This window comes from Pongo pygmaeus, chromosome 1 (assembly GCF_028885625.2).
Source record: "Pongo pygmaeus isolate AG05252 chromosome 1, NHGRI_mPonPyg2-v2.0_pri, whole genome shotgun sequence".
NCBI classification, from domain to species: Eukaryota; Metazoa; Chordata; class Mammalia; order Primates; family Hominidae; genus Pongo; species Pongo pygmaeus.
The window spans coordinates 93,872,213-93,897,220 of record NC_072373.2 but is presented as its reverse complement, the minus strand read 5'-3'; the positions used below and the strand labels follow the sequence as shown (position 1 = coordinate 93,897,220).

Sequence of the window (25,008 nt, the reverse complement as noted above, 5' to 3'; positions counted from 1 at the left end):
AAGTCAGTGGGAAGAACTGGAAAGCAACCATTGCCTCTAGGCTCTGCGACGGCCAAGAGGTTCTTCTGTACCCAAGCCTCTCCCTGTCTTCTCTCTACTTTAGTCTCCACAGACAGGAAGTCAGCATTTTTAGATCCCACAGTCTACCCTGGACAGGACCCACCATGACCAGGATGTGGAAGGGGTGGCAGCCTGGAATCTGGGCCTCACTGAGAAGCCTGGTCACCATGACAAACCAACAACCACTCGGACTGCTCCATTTGCCGTGAGCTGGGGGTGGATGATGTGATTTGGATCAACATGTGACAAGTTGCCCACAGCTTGGGAGAAACAAGCCATTCACTGTTGATGATGGTGCTATTGGCACTGGGAGACAGATAACACAGCCACCACCATAATTAGCCTGGTAACAACAAATGTAATAACTATCGTTTATATCTGCTCCATATTCTACAATCCACACAGGCCTTTCACACATGTATTATCTTATTTAATCCTCACATTAACTCTGCAAGACAGACAGGACATTAGCCCTGTTCACAGAAGAGGAAACTAGAGCCTGCTTGGGAGAAGTGTAATGACCTGCCCAGGGCCACACAGCTGGCTGGAGGCCAAGTGACGGCTCTCTCCCACTTTCCACATGCTGGACTCAAGGGTCTCTATGGATCACTGCTCACTTGAGGTCTACAAGCATTTCTGGCCTTCTCCTTGAAGAGGGTGACATACTCACCCACTCCTTTAATTTCCTGACCCTGTGACACAATTATCATCAGGGAGGTATTATATAGTGCCCCAAAACTGAGCTGGGGGATGCTGAGGTCCAAGGATGTGAGAGTGACCACAGTCAGAAATGCTTCCTTGCTCTGTCCCCTAAGAGCACGCTGTTGCCCTGGAAGTGTGTGCCTGCTTCCATCCCAATTCCCGGATCACTCTGGGAATGGCAGGAATGTCAGGGTGACGTCAATTGTGACATTCGAAGTCACAGTCACCCAGCCGGACAACGGCACACGGTAGGAGGGGCTGTCGGCTGCCAGGGGTCGGGGGGCAGCCTTTCTTCTGTGGCTTATTTTTTATTTTTTAATTTTTTGAGATGGAGTTTCGCTCCTGTTGCCCAAGCTGGAGTGTAATGGCATGATCTCAGTTCACCACAACCTCCGCCTCCTGAGTTTAAGCGATTCTCCTGCCTCAGCCTCCTAAGTAGCTGGGACTAAAGGCATGAGCCACCACACCTGGCTAATTTTGTATTTTTAGTAGAGACGGGGTTTCTCCATGTTTGTCAGGCTGGTCTCAAACTCCCGACCTCAGGTGATCCGCCCACCTCGGCCTCCCAAAATGCTGGGTTTACAGGCGTGAGCCACCATGCCCAGCCTCTACTGTGGCTTATGTATGTGTGCTCACAAATGCACATCTAACATCTGGATACTTCTGTAAGAGGGAGAATGCACATATGTGTGTGAGTGCCTGTGTGAGTGTCTATGTCAGTCTGTCCCTGTTGTTTGTCTAGGGAACGCCCAGCATTCTCATCCTCCAGATCCCAACCACACTCAACTGCAAAAACTTGGGTCTTCCCTTCCAACTAGAAATGCTGGCCCATTCTCACAGTTTGCCCAGAATTCCCTGAGCCTCCATCTCTGCTGATCATCTACACCAATCATTGCTACAGAAAACAAAATCCAGGGGCTTAAAAATCTCTGACTGACTCTTCATTCAGTCCTGGCCCTGGGATCTTCCTCTCCTCTCATCTAGGTCCTTCCTGGTCCTTGGACCCCCTGAGGCCACTGAGCGGGCACCCCTCCCCACCTCCAGGTAAAAGGATGACCGCACTCACCGACAGGGCTGGGACAGGCTCCGTTAGCACTGTTCAGGTCACCCCCCAGCATGGCCCCTGGAGGAAAAACAGAACCAGAATGAGCTGACAACACTCCCCCTTCAAGAGTGAGTCTTGGGGACTGAACATGAAGAGGGGACCCCAGGAGGAAGAGTCATACTCCCTTCCCTCAGGAGCCATACAAATGGGGGAATGCTGTGGTGGGTGAAGAGAAATACTTGCCGTTGAAAATGGAATCCCAAAGTCCCCATCACATCTCATTTCCACCTCACCTACCCACCTGCCAGCCCACTCACCCGCACTAGCTGGCCGCTGGGGCAGGCCAGGAGACACACTGTTCCTCTGTAGTGCTGGCTGCTGGGGGGACAGGAGCCGCGGGTCCGTGAGGGATGACGTCACCAGGGAAGGGGTGACCAGGGAGCCGCTGGGATTGCTGAACTGCAGTGAGCTCTGATTGGACACGGGCACCGTGACAGGCATGGCAAAGTTGGGGGCCGGGACAGCTGACTAGACAGAAAGATGGAGGGGCAGGATCAGGCCAGGTTGACCCCTTCCATGGAGTCCACCTTTCCTGGGAGGGCAGGCAAGGGTTCTTCTCATTTCTGGGCTATGCATCCTAGGGCCAGCAGTTCAAACTCCCTGCCCTGTGCCCTTGTGGAGTCCTGCCTGCCACTCCCACCAAGGAAGAACTTTGGGGAGAAGCTCTGGGTCCATTTCTGGCCCAGAGAATGAGAACAGGGCTCTGCTCACTGCAGACAGGACCAGGGACACCCCCTAGTGGAGGTGGGTTAGTCCTCAGCCAGGCAGGACACACGGGGAGCAGGTTAGAGGCCCTGATAACAGACCCAAATTCACACACGGCTGTTAAAGACTTGCACCATGGGTAGGGACATCATTTCACTTGCAGTCTCCACCCATCTGGCCTGCTGCTCACCCCCACCTCGCTGCCTTCCCCTTCCGCAGTTCTGCTTTCCCTACACAAGGCTGAGTGTCTCTGGTTGGGCTATCAGAGCAAGCCCAAGCAGGCCTCTCCCCCCAAAAAAACATCTGGACAAAGAGCACACTCCACTTTGCTGTCCTCTAAGGATCTCATGTCATCTACACACTTCTTGCTGGAGAGGGGGACACTCCAGGCCTCTCCAACTTATGCTCCATCCCAGTAGAGTCTCAGCAGGGATGCGGGTTTATCATGACCAAGGTCAGAGGTTCCTCGGTGGTCACTAAGAACCCGAGCATGGCTCAGAGCGGAGCACCCATCAGGGCAGCCGAGAGCCAGGGCGCGAAGCCACACCATGCACCACAGGGAGGCTCTGCTCCATGCGACTACTCACGGCCAGTCTATAACTCTGCATCATTTTATCAAACTCCTCGTCTATCTTTTTATATTTCTCTTCCGTCTGGGGGGTCAGGGCAAACACCTCGTCCACCTCAGGGCTCTCACATTCCCTGTGCTTCTTGTGCAGCGCCTGGGGGGAAGGGGCCGGAAGGGGGGGCCAACAGAGACAGAGTGAGTGGGGCTCACCCCATAGCGCCGGAAGAGCCCGTCGAGCTCCTCGCTGGCGCGCCGGTACTTGTCCTCCAGCAGGGGGCTCTGTTCCAGCGAGTCCTCCCCGTCGGGCTCGGGGCTGTCGCAGCCGTTGAAGCCCTTCTTCCTCAGGGTCTGTAACCGCACCACTGCCATCAGCTGGGTGAGAGTCCTTCCTGCCCGCCTTGCTGGAGTTCCTTCCAGCCCCTCCCTAAGGGCCCCCTACTCTTCCCCGACCTCCTTCCTCAGGGTTCCCAGCATCTCCCCGGCCCCTCCCTCAATATAATCTGCCCCTCCCCACTGACAGTGCCTCCTGGAGCACCGTGTGAAGATCTGAAGATGGGCTTGGTGGGAGCTGTCGGAACACAGAGAACAAGGCTGGAAGGTGAGCCTAACCTGGGGGTGCACTTGGCAGGGAGACATGTACTTCCAAAGTGACAGGCAGGGAGGGGGCTTCCAGGGGATGGGGCCTCCAGGGGATGGGCTAAGGAGCTGGTGCCATGGACCAGTCCCTGCCCGACCACCCTGTGGTAAGCCCTGACCAGAAGGCATTGAGTTCTCCACGGGGAGGTAGGCAGGGGGGCTCTGCTCCCAGTCCCTGGGCTCTGCTTAGGAGAATAGGAGGAAGAGAGAAATAGAGATGGAGACAGAGAGAGCGGGGAATGAGATGTGGAAAAGGAAAGGGTGATGAACACTGACTGAGTCCCTACTGTGACCACTCTACACTCTAGTGGAGGCACAGCTGGGGGATCTGCAGTAGACCCCAAAGCTGCCCTCTTCATGCTCAAAATAGCTTTACAGATACCTGCTTTGTCTTTAAAATGAATGCAAATTTTACCTTCTAGTCTAGAGTAAATCTGTCTTCTCTAACATAAAAATAAGGGACTTTCCTCCCAATCTCTGAGTAGGCCTGTGGCTTCCCGGGCACCCTCTTCGTCAGCACAAGTTCTGTATCCCCAAGGTGCACACACCTCAGTGTGAGAAGCAGGGACATTCAATTCACACAGCACCCTCAAAGCAGGCACTGACCCCGTTTTGTGGAGGTGGGCACCAAGGCTCGGGAAAGCCTGAGCATCTGCCCAAGGCCATGTGGCCGGTAAAGGTCAGAGCTGAATTCCAAAGCTCATGTCCTTCAACAGTTCACAATGTTGGCTCTCTTTGAAACAGAAAATAGAACCACCGGGCCCACAAACAGAGACAGCGGGAGAGATGGAAACAAAGAGGGAGATTTAAAAAAGGAAGAGGCAGGTGCAGGAGCACACCAAAAGATGGAGAAGCGGGGAAAGAGAGACAAAGAGAAAGACAGGATGCAAGAAGGCAGGACAGAGATGTTACATCACACTGGACGACAGTAGACTCTTGAAGAGGGCAGGGTGGGTGTGGGCAGGCAGCCTGGCACTGGCCTGTTCACCTGAACTGCCCTTCCTTCCTCCTCAGACTCTGGGTTTGTATGACGGGAGGAGGGTTTGCATGTGTGTGCACACAGGTGAGGAGCTACAAGGGGCATGTATACCAGTGTGTGTGCATAGGCAGGTCTGCATGTACAAACAACGTGGGCACGTGTCCATGTGGATGCAGGCAGGGGTATATCCTGGTGCCTGTGTGTATGGGCCCACCTCGATGATGTCGGCGTTGGTGCGGCTCTCGTGTGGCTCATTGTACTCCGTGTACTTGAGCAGCACCTTGTCCATGTCGGTGCTGGCATACTGGAACAGCTTGTTGGAGTGGTTGAAGATGATGAGTGCGATCTCGCAGTCACATAGCACACTCAGCTCATACGCCTTCTTCATCAGGCCAAACTTCCGCTTGGTGAAAGTCACCTGCAGAGAAGGATGGGTGGGCGGCCAGATCTGGCTCAGTTAAGGCCTGATTGGGAGTCCCAGCCTACAGATGGCTGGACATAGCCCCTACCCTCAGTAGCCCCCATTCTCAGTGTGACACAGCCCCCGGTCTCAGGAGTCCCTGGTTTGGGGAAGGACCAGGCTAGTGCTTGTACGCCAACACATAGCTGAGATACAGCCCAGAGCCCATTCACTGAAGGGGCAGGATTCAGGTGGACAGAACTCCACACCTCTGTGCTGGAGGCTATGAAGAGGTCAGTGGAGAAGAAGAGGGAGAGGATTCCTGTTGGGAAAGGAGGAGTGCCTGGGGGTATGACCTAAGGCTTGCATATGGCTCTGGGATGGGAACATGGGCTCATCTAGCTGTGGCAGCAGAAGAGCCTTGGAGTCCTGGGACGCAGAGCTCCAAGAGCCGCGACGAGGTTTGGGTTCCTCTTCTCCCAATCTCCCTTCCCCTTCTGTAATAGCTTATAGTTTTCCCCTCTTCCACAAAGCCCTCTTGGAATGCCTGGAGGGAGTAGAGGCAGAGGCCTGCTCCCTGCCCTCACCCGCTTCGTGCGGCTCTAGGACTTCCCTACCTGTCGGTTCCGCTCATCGGTGATTCGCTGGATCTGAATCTTTTTCCTCCCCATCTTCTCCGGGGGTCCTCAGTGCTACGGAGGGGAGGGGCTCGCTGGGTGGTGGGTCTCGGCACACCTTACACTGTGCTCATGAACGGTCTGGGAACAGTGCTCAGTTCATGGTCTGCAGGATACCTTCTGCACAGCCTCCTGGAAGGGGAGGGTCATGAGAGGACTCTGAGCCCCCAAAGCCCCCAGCCCTGCTCCCTGGGCACACAGGCCAGGCTCACAGCACCCCTGTGAGAGGCTGGCAGCATCTGAGCTCCACCCTCAACATGAGGCAATGCTGTCTGCCTGAGGCAATGGTATGCCACAGCCAGGCACAAGCTGGAGCTCACACCAAGGCCCAGACTCTTTCCCCTCGGTCACTGCTGTCCTCAGGCTCCAGGTCAGAGTAAATGGACCTCCCGGCTTCCAAGGGTCTGGGTCTCAGAGAATATCCCATGGCCCATTCTTCTCTCTAGAACCTGCTTGTACTATAGACACCTGGGTGTTCCAGCTGCTTCTCTGGCCTAGAACTATGGTTCCCATTCTGAAGCTTGGAGAAGAGACAATGCTGAGAGGACATCTGCCCAGTCAGTGAACAACAAACATGGTATACCTGGTGCCAGGATGGGATGTCTCTGGTGCCCGTGGCTCAAGAACATACTAGAGCAGGTCTAGAGCAGTGGGCCTCATACCGACTCATGGAACTCTGGGGCCTGGAGTCCTGTAGTGGGGATTGGGGTTGTAGCACCCATATCTCCCTTCAACTAGAGTTACTCCACACTAATCTGTTTTACTCAGTGAGCTTAAGCCTAAGGTTTCTTTTTATTTTTATAAGCCTAGTCAACTGCAGTAGTGAGAAGAGAGGAAAGAGTAGAACAAGGAGTTCGATCTGTAACTGACTGTGAACAATCAATTGAGCTAACTCGCTACCTTCGGACACGCCCAGCCTAAGATTTTTGTTTGAGGAAAGAGTTGTGCTGCTTAAAACAATGAAACCGTTCCTCTAGACCAGGAGATGGAAATTTTTGTGCCAGATAGTAATATTTCAGGCTTTGCAGACCATACAGTCTCTGTTGTAACTACTCAACTCTGTCATTGTACCATAACAGCAACACATAAACGAATGAGCGTGAGCACGGCTGTGATCCAATACAACAATATTTACAAAAATGGGCATGGGCCAGATTTGGTCCACGGGCCATAGTTTGCTGATTCCTGCTCTAGAGGTATGGACCACATCTAGAACCCAAGCTCAGTCTAAGAGTAGTGCTTCCCAACGTTGTACATCTTGAAGCAGACAGAGAAAATACAGGGCCAAATGACATACACTGGGGAGGCCACTGGCAGCCAGGCGGATGCAGGCACCAGGCAGAGAACTTGCTGTCTCAGGACAACTGTAACCCCCTCACAGCCCACTGGTTGAACAGCTCCATGCTAAAGCCAGGATGAGAAACAGCCCCTGCACTGCACAACTCCAGGAGGCACCATAGGATAGGAGGGGGCTCAAGGATGGCAGCACAGCCTGGGCCAGAAAAGGTGCATTCTCTCCGGTGTGGGCAGTGCCTACACAGGCTGGGTGAGTCCTTGGGGACTGGAAGGGCCCAGGATGGGATGGAGGCACGGAATGACTTCAGGGCCCCTCTAGCTCTGATTCCAGGAGTCTCTGCATCAAAAGTGGAGCTTTCTGGAAGATGCTGGAGGAGGACAGTGAACTGGGGCCCATGCTTTCTACAGCCACTCTATTTGGGTCCTGGGAGGAGCCTGGACCAGAGAAGGCCCGCCCTCCCCTCCAGAGCTCCCCTTCCATACAGCCCCAAGCCCAGAGACCCTACTGCAGAGTCTAGGGATGTAGACCCCCAGCCACTGTCTGATCCTCCGCACCCACTGCCCACTACCTGGGGAGAGGTGTTTGATGACAGAGAACAACCCTTACCCCTACCCCCCAGCTCCCACTGCCAATGGCTGCTGAGTTTCCCTGGAGCCTTTCCAGCCCAACTCAACATGGCCCCTAGGGTACCACAGAAGATGCTAAAGTTCAGCCTTGATCTCTTGCCCATGAGGGAAGGAGGAGAGGGAAGGCAAGGAATCTATAAATTTGGGAGGAGCTGGGATACTGGCCCCATCCAATTACCAAGACTGCTCCCCAGCCTAGCTGGAGAGCTTCTGCTCTGCCTGGATATCTACAGAAAACAATGCAGATAAATGCATTGCTCTTCAAACGACTCCCTACCCTTCTTTTTCTTCTTCTTCTTCTTCTTTTTTTTTTTTTGGTGGTGGTGGTTGTTTTTTAAGATAGGGTCTTGCTCTGTTGTCCAGGCTGGAGTGTACAAATCACAGCTCACTGCAGCTTCAACCTTCCAGCCTCAGCCTCCCAAGTAGATGAGAATACAGGTGTATGCCACCACACCCAGATAATTTATTAATAATTTTTTTTTTTTTTTTTTGTAGATACAGGGTGTTGCTTTGTTGCTTAGGCTGGTTCAAACTCCTGGGCTTAAGTGATCCTCCTACCTCGGCCTCCCAAGTAGCTGGGACCATGAGTGTGTACCACCATGCCAAGCTAATTTTTTTGATTTTTTTTTCTTTCTTTTTTTTTTTTGAGACAGAGTCTCACTCTGTCGCCCAGGCTGGAGTGCAGTGGCATGATCTTGGCTCACTGCAACCTCTGCCTTCTGGGTTCAAGCGATTCTCCTGCCTCGGCCTCCCAAGTAGCTGGGATTACAGGTGTCCGCCACCACACCTGGCTAACTTTTGTGTTTTCAGTACAGACAGGATTTCACCCTGTTGGTCAGGCTGGTCTTGAACTCCTGACCTCGTGATCCGCCCGCCTCGACCTCCCAAAGTGCTGGGATTACAGGCATAAGCCACTGCAACCAGCCAATTTTTTGACTTTTGTAGAGACAGAGTCTCCTCCTATGTTGCCCAGGATGGTCTTGAACTCCTGGGCTCAAGCAATCCTCCCGTTTTAGCCTCCCAAAGTGCTTGGACTACAGGTATGAGCCACCTGTCCGGCCTCCTCTTCCCCTCCTCCTTGTCCTCAAGGTGCTCCATGGGCCCTGGGCCTCCTACTGGTACCCTGGGACAAGAGCAACACCAGCCCAGCCAGTCCTGAGTGGCCCAGCAGACACCTGAGCCCCAAACCAGCTCCAGACACCCCATTCCTCACCTGTGACCCCAGTGTCTGCCAAGTTCCCACTGCAAAGGCTCCAGCCCAGGGAGTTCAGCCCCCTGCTTCCCAGTGCAATCCACAGACTGTGCTTTCTAGAGCTACAGTGGTGCGGGCTTTGGCAGGGAAGGTAGGGGAGGGCACACAGAGGGCAAGGGGAGGGGGCTACAAATAGTTGGCTTTTTAAATGGGATTCTCTGGCCTAGTCTTGAAAACCCAATCTAGACTGTTAAATGCAGGAACTGCTGTTCCTCTGGCTTACAGCATCTACATTCCCTCTCTCCCCTTTACTATCTCCCTCTCACCACCTTTAGTTCATAACCAAATTCTTGCAGAGATGTAACCTCTGTCAGCTGATGACCAATACTGCCTCTTCCTCCAAACTGGAAGAGAAGCCTCTCTTTGTTCTCATGACCCTCAGAAAAGTCACTCTTGCAATCTTTCTGGTATTTATCATAATTGTGAATAACTATGATTCTGTGCTTCTATTTAACGCCTGGCTCCTCTATGAGACTAAAGTTTCATGAGGGCAGGAATCACATCTGTCTTTTTCACTACTCTATCTCCTGTAAGAAAGAGCTGAGAAAATGTCTGTTGAAAAGAAGAAAATACTATTTCATTGTTGTGGTGCTGTGAGAAGTCCTTCTTGCAGTCTAACCTCTAACAGTCTTGCTGCAGTACCAGTTCCTCTCACTCTATCCTCTATGGAGCTAGAACCCTTCCTCTCCCAACTGCCCCTGAAAATTTGGACACCACCCACCCTCCAACCACCCTTGGTATCCCAGTCCTCAACCCTCCCCACCCTCAGGTTGGTTGGTGCAGAGGGTGAGACTCTAAAGTCTTCTAAGGAGCAGCCCTGAGCACATGGAGATGGAGAGGATGGGGTTGCTTAGGCAACTGTCGCCTGGCAACCAGCTCCCTGGCTGATCTCCTACACCGCCCCCCCCCACCCCCGCCTCATGCTGGGGGAGCTGGGACGAGAGAGGGATCAGGGCTGAGAAGGCAGGGAAGCAACAGAGATTCACTGAGCATCGTCTGACAGAGAGAAGTCAGGGTTAAAAAGACTAGGCCCCATCTATCCCCACTCCCTACCAAGGTAGCCCAAAGCACTTTTTATAATTCCATGCTTCTCAGGCCCCTTTCCCCACTGCTGCTCCCACCTCTGTGCCAACACTGCCAGAGGAGGAGATGCCCCTGCCTTAGGCAGTCCTTCCTCCCATCTAACCACAAACCCCTCTACAAAGCAGGCGCAGTCTATACTGACCTTTTTTCCTTCTGCTATCCATTCCACATTGCTGCAGGGTCTTTGAAAGCCCTGAGGCAAGAACATGAACTCAACCCTGATTTTGGAAAAAGGGGTAGCTGGGGCCTAGGTAGGCACAAAATACCCTAACCTGACCCTATCCAAGGATTGGAGGCCTATCCTAGCTAAACTTCCCTCCTACCCAATTAGGGAGGTTTTAATGAACACCTGGACCTCCTTAATTAGCCCTCTGCCTAATTACCTAACCAACTGGCAGGAGCCAGAGGCCTGGGCATCTGTTCTCCAGATGTGAGTCTCTCCCCTCCAGCCTCGCCTGGCCCCATTCTTCTCCTGTCTGGTCTACTCCTCCTCTAGGAAGCCCTCGCAGATGATCTGGCCCTTGGCTGCTTCTCTTCTAACCATCTCTCCTTCACCCTGCCTGGTATCTGGAGCCCAGGGCTTGGGAGGACTTGGGCTACCAAAGAGACAGCGGGTTGGCCAGGATGGCCTTCCTGTTCTGATGGCCCCAGGGCCTGCCCAATCCTGACCTCAGGCCACAACTATGACTCCTCGAGCTGACAGTATCTATGTCACCAAAAGTTCCCCTTCAAAGGCTCTCAAGGCTCTGGCTGATTGACTCTGATTCACCTGACTCCGTGGACAGGACAAGGGTGGGGCGGAGTGAACCTCGTGGGTGGCAGGGGTTTGGGACAGGCAGAGGCAGGGCCTTCCTGGTGGACATGGGAGAAGCAAGATGGGGAGGACATTTGGCAATGCCCACCCATACCTGTTCCCATCCTAGTGGTCCCAAGGCTCAAAGAAACTACAGGGCATCTGCTTTCAAAGCTCCCATACCAGCACAGGTCAAAAGGGAGCAGATGCCCAGAGAGGGAAGCAGGCACAAACTCACCAACTGTGGAGAAGGGTGGCTGAGGAGAAGCCTTCACAAATGGACAGCAGGGAGGATGCAGGGCAGGAGGCCCCTCTGACAACACCCTTGACAAGAAGGAGAGCTGAGGGGACCAGGGGGAATCCAGAAGGACCCCACTGATAACCATTTTTCCAAGCCCAGGTACCGACCCAATTAGAACCTGTGGGTTGTGTTTACATGCAAATGAGCTACACATGATGTGCAAAATGTACCCTAAAGGAGGACTGGTTTGGAGGGGGCATGGAAGAAGAAACAGGTCCCTGCCTCCCCCAATGCAACACCTCTGGGTACCTGAGCAATATTCAAACCATTCTCGGGTTTCAGAATGATGCTATCTCAGTTCCTGTGTGAAGGTGGCCTGGGGCCAGTGGGGAGAGCGGTGAACGGGAGAGGTCAGGGCAGCCTCCTTGCAGCTGCAGCAGGGCTGAGCAGGGCTGTCCTTCCCATGGAGCTGCAGGGGAATTCCTTTCTGATAGCCAGCCTCTATCCTCTCTTTCTTGCTCTTGGCAGGGGAGTACCTACCTTTCCTTCTCCCCTAACCCTTCCACCCATATCTGTTCCCATCCTAGTGGTCCCAAGGCTCAAATAAACTACAGGGCATCTGCTTCCAGAGCTCCCATACCAGCATGTGGTCAAAAGGGAGCAGATGCCCAGAGAAGCTGAGTGAGCAGCCTCGAATCACAGAGCAGTGGGCCTCAACCTGCTCTTCCTCATGGTGAGAAAGGGAGATCTCATTAGGCGGGCCCTTCATCTCTTCCTCCCAGGCTGCTCTGGGCTGCAGGCTGAGGACTGGAGGGGAAGGCAGGAGGCGCTGGAGACAGCTGTCATCCCTCCTCCCGCCCCTTCCCTGTGGCTGGGCTGCAGGGCATGAAATAAGCAGCAGGCGCTGGGGGAGGGGGTGACAATCCAATCCACCTGTCACCCCCACAGTCAGGCAGCCTCAAGCAGCCTGCTCACTAACGAGGGAGGAGGCGTGGGTGAGGCAGACACAGAAGAGGGTGGCAGAGGGGGGACAGACACACAGACACAGGAAAGATGACAGAGAAAAAGAGGTAGCGAGGCCAGAAGGCATTATGGGGCAGAGGCAGAGACAGACAAGGAGAGGGCTAGAGGAGAGGGAGAGGCAGGAGACCGCAGAGACAAAGATTCAGAGAGAAACAGGTAGAGAAAAAGAGACAGGTTCAACAACGGCTTCCAGGACTGACTCCTGGCCCAGCGCTGGGGGAATAACTCAACAGGACACCACCCCTGCCCTCTGAGAACTTGCAGTCCAGCCAAGAGACAGACAAGGGAGGGGCAGGTCCCACTCAGGGCAAGGGCAGGGAGAGGCAAGGGGGCCCTTGGAGGCCTGGACTGGACCCAGACACAGCCCCGGAAGGAGCATCCCAGAGCAGGCAGGCAGGCCCTGAGAGGCAGCAGAGGTGAGGACCGAGGACCAAGGACCACGGCTGCCCAGCTCAATCCCCAGGCCCTGCCTTATTACCCAGTCTATCCCCAGGTTCACAACCTTCCTAGTCATTCTCTCTCCCAACTTCAGCCCTGGGACCTCTTCCCTAGTACAGAGACACAGGCTAAGGAGCTCTGGGAGACAGGGCGGGAAGGTGAAGCCGGTGATGCCCCTAAACACCCAGGCAAGATGGTCCAGGATCATTTTGTGGTTCACATAGTGAGCTCTTCCTTCACAAAAGAAGTGGGGGGCATTACCCCTCTGAAGTCTGAGCCAAGGCAGGAGCCTCACATTGTCCCTCTCCCCATCCCACACACAGCCCAATTCTCACACCCCCTCCTGCGAGGCCTGCTCCCCACGCCCCTGCTCCTGGGCCCCTCTCTCAGGTCTCCCTCTCATGCTCCGTTCCCTCTGCCCCCTCTCTGTCCCCGCCCCCTCCCACAGCAGCCTCTTTTCTTCACCCCAGAAGTGCTTTTAGGGTCTGATCTCAAAGGCAGGGACCCAGCCCCAACCCTTCAAAGTTCTGTCTGGCAGGCTCACTACCCAAATCCCTAGTTCCCACCGTCTTTCCCTCCCTCGGGGACTCCCCTCCCCCAGTCCAGCAGCCTCAGGGCTGGGCAGGGGCTATTTTTAGCCTGGGCACTGAGCTAATTTTAACTCACCGACAGGGGACCTGGGGGCGGGCTGTCAGGCTGTGGGGGCAGCAGTCCAGGAAAGCTGGGCCTGGGGCAGGGGTGGTCTCAGGCCCCAGGCACCCTAGGAACTCAAGTGGGGGGCAGGCCCTGCAGTCTCAGCTTAAGGGACAGGAACCGACTTGCCAAAGGGAGCACCCGGTATGGAGAGCAGGGCTGAGCCCTCCCCCTAGCTTCCGCTGGACAAGTCTCCCGAGCCCCACCCTAGGCTTCCCGCCCTCTTCTCCCTGGCAAGTCTCCTGGGATGGGGTCATCCTGTTCTCTGCCCAGGAGATGCCTCTCCAGTGAGGGTCTGTCTCCTGAGCCTCCTCCATGTCTTCCCCACCCCAGCTTGTCCTTCCTGTAGTCTAGCTCTCATCCTTCCTGTAGCAGCTGTGAGGCCATTTGGCTCTCTACAAGGCAGCAGCCTGTCCGCCAGGGTCCAGCACTTCCCACTCCAGCTCTGACCTTCCCCTTACGGCCTCTGGGCTGGCTCCTAGGTAACCACCTGCCCCCCACAAAACAAGCTCCTAGAGCTAGCCAGACTGATCTCAGGAAGTATTTGGGGGCAACAGGAGATTGAGTCCCAGTAGAGAAGGGATGGGTGAGGTAGGGCAATGAACAGCTTAGGGAAATATGGGGTCTCTAAGCTGGGATTCTGGACACCTGGGTTCTAGTCCCTGCTCTGGTCTAAGATGTGATCCTGAGTAAGTCACTGCCTTCTACAGGCTTCACCCCACTGGCCAGTATTATGGGTAGCTGGGTGGACTAGGTACCCAAATGCCCTTCTGGCCCAAACACATGGCTCCTGTGCTCTCTGGGGAGGCCCAAAGGGAAGGGAGGTCAGAATTGGGTAACTAATGGAGAGGAACTGAAGAGATGGCCTGGCTGGGTCTGTCAGCCTCCTGCTGGGGAGGAAAGGCAATGAGGGCGCTAGAAGAGAGTCAGGATGGGGCTGGTGAAGGGGCAGGTGCCTTCTAAACAGTAACCCTCCAATAGATGGCCAAGGGTTGACAAAGGCTCTGGTCAGCCAGAACAAGTACCAAGTGGGGCACACAAGGCCCTTGTGGCAGAGGCTCAGTCATCCCAATCCCCTCACACACTGGGAATGCGTATCAGACCCACCTGCTTGTGGTTACTGACCAGCAACTAGCCCAAGGTCACTGTTTGGTCCCTGGTGGGACCAGCTCTAGAACCCAAGCCTAAGGCTGTCTTCATACTCCATCCCAGCAGGCCGAGCTGCAATGACTCACCACCACTCATTTGCATGAGGATTTGCATAGCGTCTCTGACCTTATTCCTTCAGGCTCAACTTCCCATTCCAGGACCTGGGTCACCCCCACCCAGGATCCGTAGGCACTTGCGGACACCAAGTGGAGTTCTTGGCACCTCAGGCCTTTGTTCCCATCTTTCCCCTCCAGAAAGCATTCTTGGATTTATAGTAACTCCCAGTGGTACAGTCTAGAGCTCTCAGTCCAATTGGGTCCCCTATTCTTGTCTAAGCAGAGATGGGGAAGGGGTGTGAAATCCCGAGGAATAAGCAAGCATGGCAGCTACAGGAGTTTGGTAAGATTCACAGAGTGAAGTGTGGCTCTGTCACTGCCTTGGAGTGTCGCAGGAGAAGAATCCCATTCCCCTCTTTAGTGCCAAGGTTGGGGCAGCAGCAGCAGGATGGAGGTGAGCTGTCCTTTACTTCCATTTCTATCTCCATTTCCAAAACCCATCCACAGTGCAGGGTGGGAGGAAATGGCCCAGGACAGCAGGTAGGACAGATATAAGACTACAGAAAGAACTTCTCAGGGCTGAGTCCTTGGACTCAAAGTAGTCTCTGGGGCTCAAACTTGCTTTGTCAGAAGCCCTCCAACCAAGCATGCGAAGCTGGTGACACGTGGGAGGGCATGGAGGCCCCAGCATTGTATGCCAACCAATGGGAGCTGCAGACAACCAATCTCCTACCTACCTTTAAGTCTGACCTACATTTGTCCAGAGTATCTACACCTCTCCCGTATCTTCTGAAACAATGAAGCCCAGCAGTGGTCTCCAATCCTAGAAAGTCCTTCCTGCTATCTAACTGCCATCCCTCCCACCGCAGCCAGTCTTCCACTGTTACCTAACCCACTTTGGTCATCTAGACAAAAGCAATGGACAGGGGCCCTTGGCTATCAGAAGCCCTGGCTGAGGAGAGGTGGGGGCGGTTGGGACGGTTAGTGTGTCACCTTCCACCTCCCCAACCCAACTTCCCTCTGGGGTCTCAGGAGACAGAAGTGAAAGTGGCAGCTGGGGCCTTGGGGGCGGGTCGGCTTGAGAGCCGTTGGAATGAGCATAATGCCACCAGTGCTGGGTCTGGGCTGCCTGCCATTGCAGCGGGTTAGATCAGGGGAGGGACTTCCCATGGAAATAAGGGCATGGGGTAATGAGGAGTGTGGGCCCCTGGCCAAAGGAAGAGCAGGCTGAAGAGAAAAAAATGGAGAGAGGCAGGCAGCAGACAGTCTCAGAAGGGCATTCTCTTCCTGGGCAGTGTTCGTCCCCTTTTTTAAAGCAGCAAGATCGTTTCTTCTCACCCACAGCACTGAGACAGGGCTGCTCTGGCTGAAGCAGATGAAGGGGGTCTGAGCTCTGATTGCTGGGACATGAGAGCAAAGAGAGAGGGGAGAGAGTCCAAGGCCTGGGCCCTCAGACTGGACAGCACCAATTATGAGGAAAGGGGAGGTGGAAAACATGAAGGGTTCACCTACGATGATGACAGGGGACCCGAAAGAGGCCAATCCAATCAGGGAAAGCAAATCCTCCTAGAGACATCATGACCTCGAGAAGCCACTGAGGATTTAAAGGGGCCGTTCAGGGCAATGGCTGGGTCTCCTTCTAACTCGAAGGACAGTCCTCTAAGCCCCTGGCAGTGGAGGGAGGGCGGGCATCGTGGCTGCGTGGGCCTGCTGAGGCGGCCAGCCAGGCAGCTCTTACAGGATTAGCTTGCTGCTTTCAGGAAAGGTGCCAGGTGAGGCTAAGATGCCCAGCCAGATGGAGGGGGGGCCCAGAAGGAAGGGGGTGGGAAGAGCAGTACCTGCACAAGGCTATGCAGATACACGTCACCAAATCCGTGCTCCTTACCAATACCTGGCTTCTCACCCTTTCATGAGGATGCCGTGCAGGGACCCCCCAGGTTTTTGCCAGCAAGGACCTCTACCTACCAAGTTTTCCTTGCCATTACTATGATCTGGAGTTATCCTTCCTCTGAGGGGAAGTCCTGCCTGTTGTCTACTCTTGACTCCCCTGCTACAGTTTACAACCAGGGCCCCACCCCTCAGAACAGGTGAGGGGCTAAGCAGTTCCCCTAACTCCCTTCCTTCTTAGCTCCCCACCCCCAGGCTGACAGGTGGGGGAGACAAGAGGAAGCAGCTGGGCTAGGACACCTGTCCCCACCCAGCCATCATGGGCCCCAGAGGCCTGCATAAGGAGACTCAGCATAGAGGAGGCAGTGGTGGTGGCTGGAGGAAAGGGCCCATAGGTTAAGGAGAGAGGCGACAGGAAGGTCTGAAAAACCCACTTTCAGATCATCCCATCCTCCTGGTCTACCCCAACCATCATCCCTCACCAAATGCACAATACACGCATGCTTTAAAGGGAAAATCTCAAGGTTTGAGGTCATCCCTCAAACCCCTTGCTCTATTCCCTTGTTACTTGATCCAACTGGAGTGGGAAGACCCCAGGAAAAGGGACCAAGCCCCACTTTCCTCACTCCATCCTCCTGCCGCACATTTCTACTTGAAACTCAGGGATGGGCTCTCCCCGTATTCTTTGTTCTCTCAACCCTCAACCCTAGGTATTTGCTGGTGGGCTGAGGATGAGAGAATCACGAGGGGTAAGCAAGCACGCAGCCAGAGGGATCTGGCAAGACTCGTGGGGCTAAGTGTGGAGGAGGCAGGTTCTGAGACAAGGAGACGGCTGGATGGGGAGGGGAGGGCTAGGCTCAGCTTCCCAACCCATCCTAGGGCCAAACGGAGCCCTAGGCCAGGAGGAACCCTCAATCCCTACCCTGGACACCAATCCCTACCCTGGACACCAAAGGTATTCCTTGCCCCCACCCCGTTTCTGGGTAGCTGCCTTAGCAGGCAAGTCCTGGGCCAGGCTGGGGCTGAAGGTCTGAGAGAAAAGATGCAACCATCACACTTTTTCTGGCGGAAACTCCTTCCCTTCCCATGTGAGGCAGGTAGCACCACCTCCCTTTCACAGGTATGGAAACTCACACAGAGATGGGCAGAAACTTGCTCAAGGTCACCAGAAATAAGGGGCAGAGGCAGACTGACTGTTGGGCACAGGGCTTCTGCTTACAACCTGGATGGGAGTGGGAGGGAGTCTCCCTCCACCTGGGAGTTCTAGCACATTCCTTCCAGGGCCAATTCCCCAGGTCTGGGCCTGGGAGGCTCACATTGGCCTTTTGTCTGCCTTGAGACAAGCCCAGCCTCTTGTGGTCCAAGCCTTCCCACTCTAGTGTCTCTTCTCATTCATCCCATGCGGCAGCTCACAGGGACAGCAGGAGGGGTCTCGGAGTGTCATTTATTCCTGCCTTCACATCCTTGCTTTGGGGGCTTTCTCCATGACACTTGAGTCAAAGCAATACCCCCCTCACCTTGCCACCAAAGGCTGATTCTCTGCCCTCTGCTGAGGAATCCTGGTTTTCTCTTCCCTTCGATTTCTCCTCCTCCTCTCAGGTCTCCGTGGGCCTCCTTTCCATTGCCCCGTCCTGCAGGGCAGGATCTCTCCTTTAATCTCAGACAAAGCCCTTTACACTTCATAACTAGGAAAGCTTAAAAGTCACTTAAATCTCCGAGACTCAGTTTCCCAATTCAAAAAAACAGTTTTAGAGAGAAACAGTCTTCTTATGTTCCCATGCTCAGTACAAAGCTTGGCACACAGGAACATAAGAAATGGAAGTTTCCTTCCTCCCTTTTGAGAACCCATCACCTCTCTTCACTGGGATCTCAAAAATTTTGGTGTTTGGGCGGGGCACGATGGCTCACACCTGGAGTCCCAGCTACCTGGAAGGCTGAGGCCGGAGGATCGCTTGAATGGGAGGCTGCAGTGAACCATAATGGCACCACTGCACTTGAGCCTGGACAACAGAGCAAGATCCTGCCTCAAAAAAAATTAAAAAGTTGTGGTTTTTGGTCTTCAAAGTATACTGGAAAGTTGGGCAAGAGGGGTAATGCTGAGGGTAAAGCTCCTTTGACCAGGGGGCAAAAAAAAAAAAAAAGCTCCCTCTGCATGGTTTCCTGGTCTGCTCAGCTCCTAGGAGAGTGGCCACAGCACCCAGCCAGAGGCACCAAGCCAAGGTCAGTGACCAGGCCTACAGCCCAGAGCCTCCTGGGAGGGTAAGTTTAAATGAGTAAATATGGTCCCACCTGGGTGTGGCCAGCGACAGGCTAGAGCTTTGGACATATCCCGCCCCTCCCAGCCTACAGCAGAAAGAAGAGAAGTCAGACAGGCACAAGTGCCTCCCAGCCCCTTGGCTATCAGGGTCCTGTGCAGAATCAATGAATGCATTTCCCTGTCTCCACACCAGCCAGGACTAACCAGAAGCATGACTTGGCTCTCAGAAAAGAGAGGCTTGTAGCCTTGGCCTCAGGAAAAGGAAAATGTCAGATGAAGAGGGCCTTGGGGATCACCTAGGCCAAGGATCTACCCCCAAATGCCTGAGGGCTTAGATGTAGTCTTGATGCCTCACAGTGGCCTTGCTTATCAGGGTGAGTGGGGAGGGCAACAGAGACCAGCGACAAACCACCAAAACACCCAGGTGTTAATCACCGAAAGGCGAAACTCTGTACATCTGGAAAGCTGGGGCCCAAGAGGAGGGACCCGGGGACACACGGTCAGTGTGAGGGGCAGAGGCAGGCTGTGCCAGGAACACAGAGAGGGGCACGTGGGGGAGGGGTAAGGGGCAGGGATGGAAGTCAGCCAAGGCTCCTTGACTCACAAGCCATGCTCTTTATTTTGCAGACAGGGCTCTGCCTGCCCATCTGTGGTCTAACCTTAATCCCTCCTGCTCCAGTCAGCCCTTCTCTCTTCAAAGTTCTTGCTATGCCCTTCGCCTTCTTGCCTCCAGTCCCCTCAACCCCATCCCAACTCTCCAATCCTTTAATCATCTTTGCCATTCACTACCCCCCACCTCCCGCAGTGCAGCAGCTGCTCTGTGGGTGTCTACATACCAGTGTGTATGCGTTGCACACCTTCCTGCATGTGTACCACTAAATGCTGTGGACTGCATTGGGCATGCCTGTCTACCTGAGACCCCTAACTAGCTCCCACTACTGGGGGAAAGGGGCCTAATGGCTAGTTCTCCCACAGCTCCAGGACAAACGCCTCAGAATATTTTCAGCCATAAGCAGGGAGAGGAAAAAGACGATAAATATTCCAAGATCCAAACAGCACCGACCCCACCAAGCCAAAGGTCAAGGCCTTTCCTTTCGGGAGAGCCACTGGAAAAGAAAGTGCTTTGAGTTCCCCTCCTTTCCTATGCCAAATTAGAGCCATCTCTCTCCCCCCAGCTTCCCCACTGGCAAGTTCTTCCTGAAGTCTAAGCTCCATCCTACCTGCTGTGATCATGGATAGACAGAGCGACATCAACCACAATACAGTCAGACGTCCAGCTTCTAGAACACAGCTTCTAGTACCTAACCGCCCCTCCCTCCATGAGTAAGTCACCAAACTGGGACAGAAGGACAGACAGTTGGCCGGACTCCGGCCCCATGACTGGCTCATAAAAGCCACCAGCAATTACAGTGATGCTGAGGTTGTGCCGGCCTGCCACCATTTCCTCCTTCTCTATAAAAAAGAGATAGTTGCCTCAAACCAGCTGGCCTGAGAGAGCCTCGAGAGTCCCAGTCATGGTCCCGTGGGATGGGGAGAATCCCAGCACCACAGTGCCATGAGACTCAGAACCTGACCCTTGATGATGGGTTCCAGGCTCACATCGGATTCTCATACCCACTTATAGAACCTGATGAACACCAACAATGACCTGTGTCCAAGAGGTCAAGGCCTGTATTAAGTCAAGGCCCTCAACTCCTCTTTTCCAGTAAGGCCACCACTCTCTGGACTAGAGGGGCAAAGAAGCAGGGGGCCTGACTCAAATACAACTAGGGAAATGTTGGACCCACCCACTTGCTCCTGGACTTCCCTTGTCCCCATAAAGGTACTCAGGTGTGTGCCAAAGTGTCCAACCAAGGGCCCACACCAGGCCAGCGTAAGTCCTGAGATTCTGGATCCAGTGCCAACCAGGGAGAGCAGGGGGCCCAGCTGGTCAGGAAGAGAAGGTTGATAAAACGGGGAGAGGTCCAGGCCTCTCTGGGGGTATAAGAGCCAGAGACGACCACAGCAGAGGGACCCTCTGAGGGCACGGTAGAGGAGAAGGGTCTGAGGGGCTGGGCCATAATCAATGAGGGCCTATCCCCAAGGCCTCCTCAGGGGCCAAGGCACCTCCCACTCCAAACTTCCTTACTACTGCTCCTTTAGCCCCCACCAACCTGAAGAGTCTCCCTCTGGCTTCTCTTCCCTATCATATCTCCCAGGAAAGATTAAAAAAAAAAAAACAAAAAAAAACAAAAAAAAACCCACTGCTACAGAGAGATTATATAACAGCAGCCAGAAAGACTATCATATCTCCCAGCCTATGAGAAGAACCAGGAGCCAAGGGGGCAGTGCCAGGATGCCCAGGCCCTCCAGCCCAGGGGCACCAAGCACAGAGTGGGGTGGACACGGACAGCACCTGCCATCCCTCCAAGTCTGCCACCAATCTTTCAGGCATTGAGTACAGCAGACAGAAGCTCTAGCCAATTCTCCATGCCCATCCCCCAACACAAGGATCATGAGGCTCTCTGGGTCCTGCTTCTCCCCTTGGACTGGGGCTTCCATGAACACGGACTGTATGTCTCCCTTCCCAGAATCCCTCCCTACTATGAAGTTGTGCCTAAAAGAGTGGAAAGACAAAAGCTCTGACACAGATTTGCTGTGTGATCTCAGGTAAAAAACTCAACCTTTTGGGTCCCTACAGGAGTGAGTAAAAGCTCCTCCCTTCCTCCCTTCCCCCCTCCCCCCTTCCCCCCAGAGAGACCAGAGACCCCTCCCTTTACAAATGTACATGCACACACATACATATACACACATATGCAAACATACAGGGTGTGTTGGCGGGGGCAGGGGAGTTACAACAAAGACAATATAATCACTGAGACCCAAGGGTCCAAATGCCTGTGCTGGGGCAAGTGGGGAAGGAGCTCCATATAAGCTCCAGTGTCCCCTAGTCACCCCGTATAAATAGGTCCTCAGCCACTCCCACAATAGTCCTACCCCACCCCCATCTCCTGCCCAACACACTGGGAAACCACAGGAAGGAAATTCATTCCCAGGCAGGGCCGTGGGAGCTGGGACAGCCAGACTAAGTCCTGGGGCGGGTGTGACCCCGTGGCCACAAGCGGGTGGACATCTGTGAACACTGACATGTGCCTTTTCAATGCTCTCCTCAGCTACTGAGACCTTCCTGTTGGGGTTGGGAGAGGAGTGGGAGGTGGACAGCTCCCAAACGCCAAAACACCCAATCTCAGGCTGACCTGCGCTCCCCTCCTATCTCCAGGCCAGAGCAGCCCAAGGTCACCGCCCCAGACGGCAAACTTCCCATAGTCTAGGCTGGACCCTGAATTGCTGCGGAGACCCATTGAAGGGATAGGAGGAGGAGTAGATAAGGGCCACCTCCACCTCAAAGCAAAGAAACCAGGACTCTGAGGAAAACTCAGATGGGGGTTGGGCACAGCAAAGAGGGACACAGGATCCCCTCCAACCCCCTATACCCTCCCCCAACCCATCAACAATGCACCAAGTAATGGGAGGCAGAGGGAGGCTCCCACTCAGAAGGGCAAACCTGGGATAACCCGGTCGGTGGATCCTAGAGTGCCTTCCTTTCAGGAGGAGTCCTAGGAAGGCTGCTGAGAGGACAGCGTGATTCACTAGGGGGAGGGGGCCCCTTTCCCCAACCCCCTAAGACCCGAACCTGGTAGGAGGGAGGCTGGCATTGGAGTGGGGGACTAAAAGCGTTTTGGTCTCCTTGGCCCACCCTCCCAAAAGCCCCCCCAAACTCCCTAAACCCCCGCTCGCAGCCCAGCTCCGCCTGCCATAGGTGGAGAGGACTAGAGAACTCTTGCCCAGATGTTGAACAGCTGCAAACTTCTGGCCAGGGAGTTCTCCAGTTGGGGTTACTGACAAACCACATCAGGGGTCTCGGAAGCGGGGCTAGGAGATCTCAAGGAGGGTCCTGCGTGCCCACCTCGTGGCGACTCCGCGTCCCAACTCCACAGGCACCCGGCAAACACGGGCCCCGGAGACACACACACTCACACACCCCAACCCACTACCCCGGTGTCATCTGAACAACATCCCCCCTCCCTCCCCCGCTTCCCAAACAGCTGCGGCTCCCCCCGCCTCCACCCTCCCGCCGCCCTCCCAGGCCCCCTTCTGCACCATTTCGGGCCAAGGAGGAGGGAACAGGCGGCGAGAGGAGGGAGAGGGAGGGAGGGCCGGCTGTTAAAATGTCAGTCGCTCCCGGCTGTCACCGGAGACCCCCTCGGAGGATGGCGCCCCGTCCCATACCGCTCGGAGGCCGTCGTAAACCCCCTACACGAACAGGCGGGCGCGCCCCCAATCCGCCCGTCCCCACCCCGTACTCCCAACACCCAAGGGAACTGCAGCCCACTCCACTTGTCCCCCACGACAGACTCCCTGACACAAACAGTCCCCTAGGTAATCCCCGCCAACGCCACACGAAAACACGGCCCGCTTCGCGAGTTCCTCCCGGCCCGGGGGCTGCCCCATCCCACCCCTCAGGGGGACGGTCTAGACCACCCTCCACCCCAACCCCTGGACCGGGTGGGGGAGGGGGCCTCTTAAAGTGGCAGGCGCATTATTTTTCTCTACTCACCAGCCCGGCTGGGGGAACGGTGTTGTCACGGCAAAGAGCGGGTAGCCCTCGCCCCTGGTCCGGAGGATCTTCAACACCGGGAAGCCGCAGCTCCGGGCGGGGGGAATAATAAATGAGGCCGGCGTCCGCGCGGGCCCTGGGCGGCGCCGTGGGGCCCGGGCCCCCGTCGTGGGCGCGGGGGCCAGCAGGCGGGCGGCGGGCAAGCGGGCAACCGGGGCCGAGCGCCCGAGCCGCCTCGGCTGTTGTTGATATTTTGCTTCCTTCCTCCTTTCGGGCTCCAAAGGTAACTCCTCCAGCCTCCGGGAGTCGAGGCCGACGTAGGCACAGCTCAGCCTAGCTTGAGGGGTGGGGGGAAAGGGGTGACGGACAGGCGTGGGGGCCAATGGGAGGCACCTGTGGGGGTGGCGGGGCGGAGCCGGGGCTGGGGCGGTCTCCAGGACGCGGCCCCGCCCCTCGCTTCCCCAGGGCTGGCCCGGCCAGGCCGGGTCGGTCTCCACCCCACCGCTCTCCCAAGCTAGGCTGCGGCGCCAGGAGCGGCGGATCCCTCCGCCTGCCGGGAGGGAGGGAGGAAGGGACGAAGGGACGAAGGGACGAAGCGAGGCAAAGTAGGGAGGCGAGACCAAGAGGCCTTTAAAGGGATCGGTCCGCTCCCACGGTGCCCCTCGGAGCACGCCGGCCGCCCGCCTGGCACTGCTGCCACCGCGTGCTCCAGGAGGTCCTTTCCGGGGAGGCCGTGCGAGCTGCACGCACACGCTCAACACACGCCACCTCGGCACCTCCTCGCGGCCCCGGGCCCCAGGAGAGTTGGGAGGTGGGAATCTAAGTAGATAAATTAAGGGGAGACTGGAAGTGGTGAAAAGCTCCCATCTCCCCCACTTGGTGTGTGACAAAGCCCCACTTACGGGCGACATTCTTGGGGTTGGGGGGGTTACCTAGGGAGCTCAGTTGCTCCCTCTACCTGTGACAGGCCCCCTCCCGTCCCAGGGCCCGGCTCGGCAGACGCCCAGCAATTTAAAGCGACAGCTCATAGTTCTTGGGTGACCTAATCTCCAGTGCTTACGGGGCCCCACAGCACTTACTGCCGAGGGGGCAATTTAAAGGGGCGGGACCCTAATTCCTCTCCACCTCCCGCCGCACAGTAAACACCCAGAAATGTCTTATTAAAGAAGCAGTAGTAGCTCTTTAAATTTTTTTATTTTTATATTCCTGGTTGCTCCAGGGTGTGGTGAATTTTTACGTGCCCTACAACAGGAGTGTGGGTGCCATGCCTACTGGACAACTGACCCGTCAGGCTTCCTCTTCAGCATCCCTGTTACTTCCAAGTCCTGCTGCTTTCTCCCAGGAGCGTAAGGAAATGATGGCATCCGGCTTAGATCTCAAAGAACCTTGCAGAACAGAAGGGCACTCACTCAGTTCTTCACACACCCCGAAGTTTTTTTTTTTTTTTTTTTTGAGACGGAGTCTCTCTCTGTCGCCCAGGCTGGAGTGCAGTGGCGCGATCTTGGCTCACTGCAACTTCGCCTCCCAGGTTCAAGCGATTCTCCTGCCTCGCCTCCCTTCCTGCCTCCCGAATAGCTGGGAGGACAGGCGCACGCCCCCACGCCCGGCTAATTTTTTGTATTTCAGTAGAGATGGGATTTCACCGTGTTGCCCAGGCTGGTCTCGAACTCCTGAGCTCAGGCAATCCGCCCACCTCGGCCTTCCAAAGTGCTAGGATTACAGGCATGAGCCACCGCGCCCAGACACACACCCTGATTTCTGGCTGGATCTGATTTACCGGACAA

The 25,008-nt window shown here is 55.3% G+C and overlaps 1 protein-coding gene across 7 annotated transcripts in view; it reads right to left on the bottom strand.

The window, feature by feature from the left end:
* The window catches only part of MEF2D (myocyte enhancer factor 2D), a 37,797-nt gene extending 14,213 nt beyond the window's left edge, over positions 1–23,584 (bottom strand). Inside the window, exons 1-6 of one of the 7 annotated variants that reach the window (XM_054482537.2) lie at positions 23,225–23,584; positions 5,773–5,964; positions 4,970–5,173; positions 3,351–3,488; positions 2,125–2,335; positions 1,829–1,885 (exon numbers count right to left, since the gene is read on the bottom strand). In XM_054482537.2, coding sequence (XP_054338512.1) covers positions 1,829–1,885; positions 2,125–2,335; positions 3,351–3,488; positions 4,970–5,173; positions 5,773–5,826 — 664 coding nt within the window. In that variant the 5' untranslated portion in view covers positions 5,827–5,964; positions 23,225–23,584. Of the gene's footprint in view, positions 1–1,828; positions 1,886–2,124; positions 2,336–3,350; positions 3,489–4,969; positions 5,174–5,772; positions 5,965–13,251; positions 13,428–17,887; positions 18,191–23,224 lie in introns of those variants that run through there. The other 6 variants (XM_054482516.2, XM_063650338.1, XM_054482532.2 and 3 more) reach the window with 6 other exon arrangements.
* Between the last annotated feature and the right edge of the window lie 1,424 nt (positions 23,585–25,008).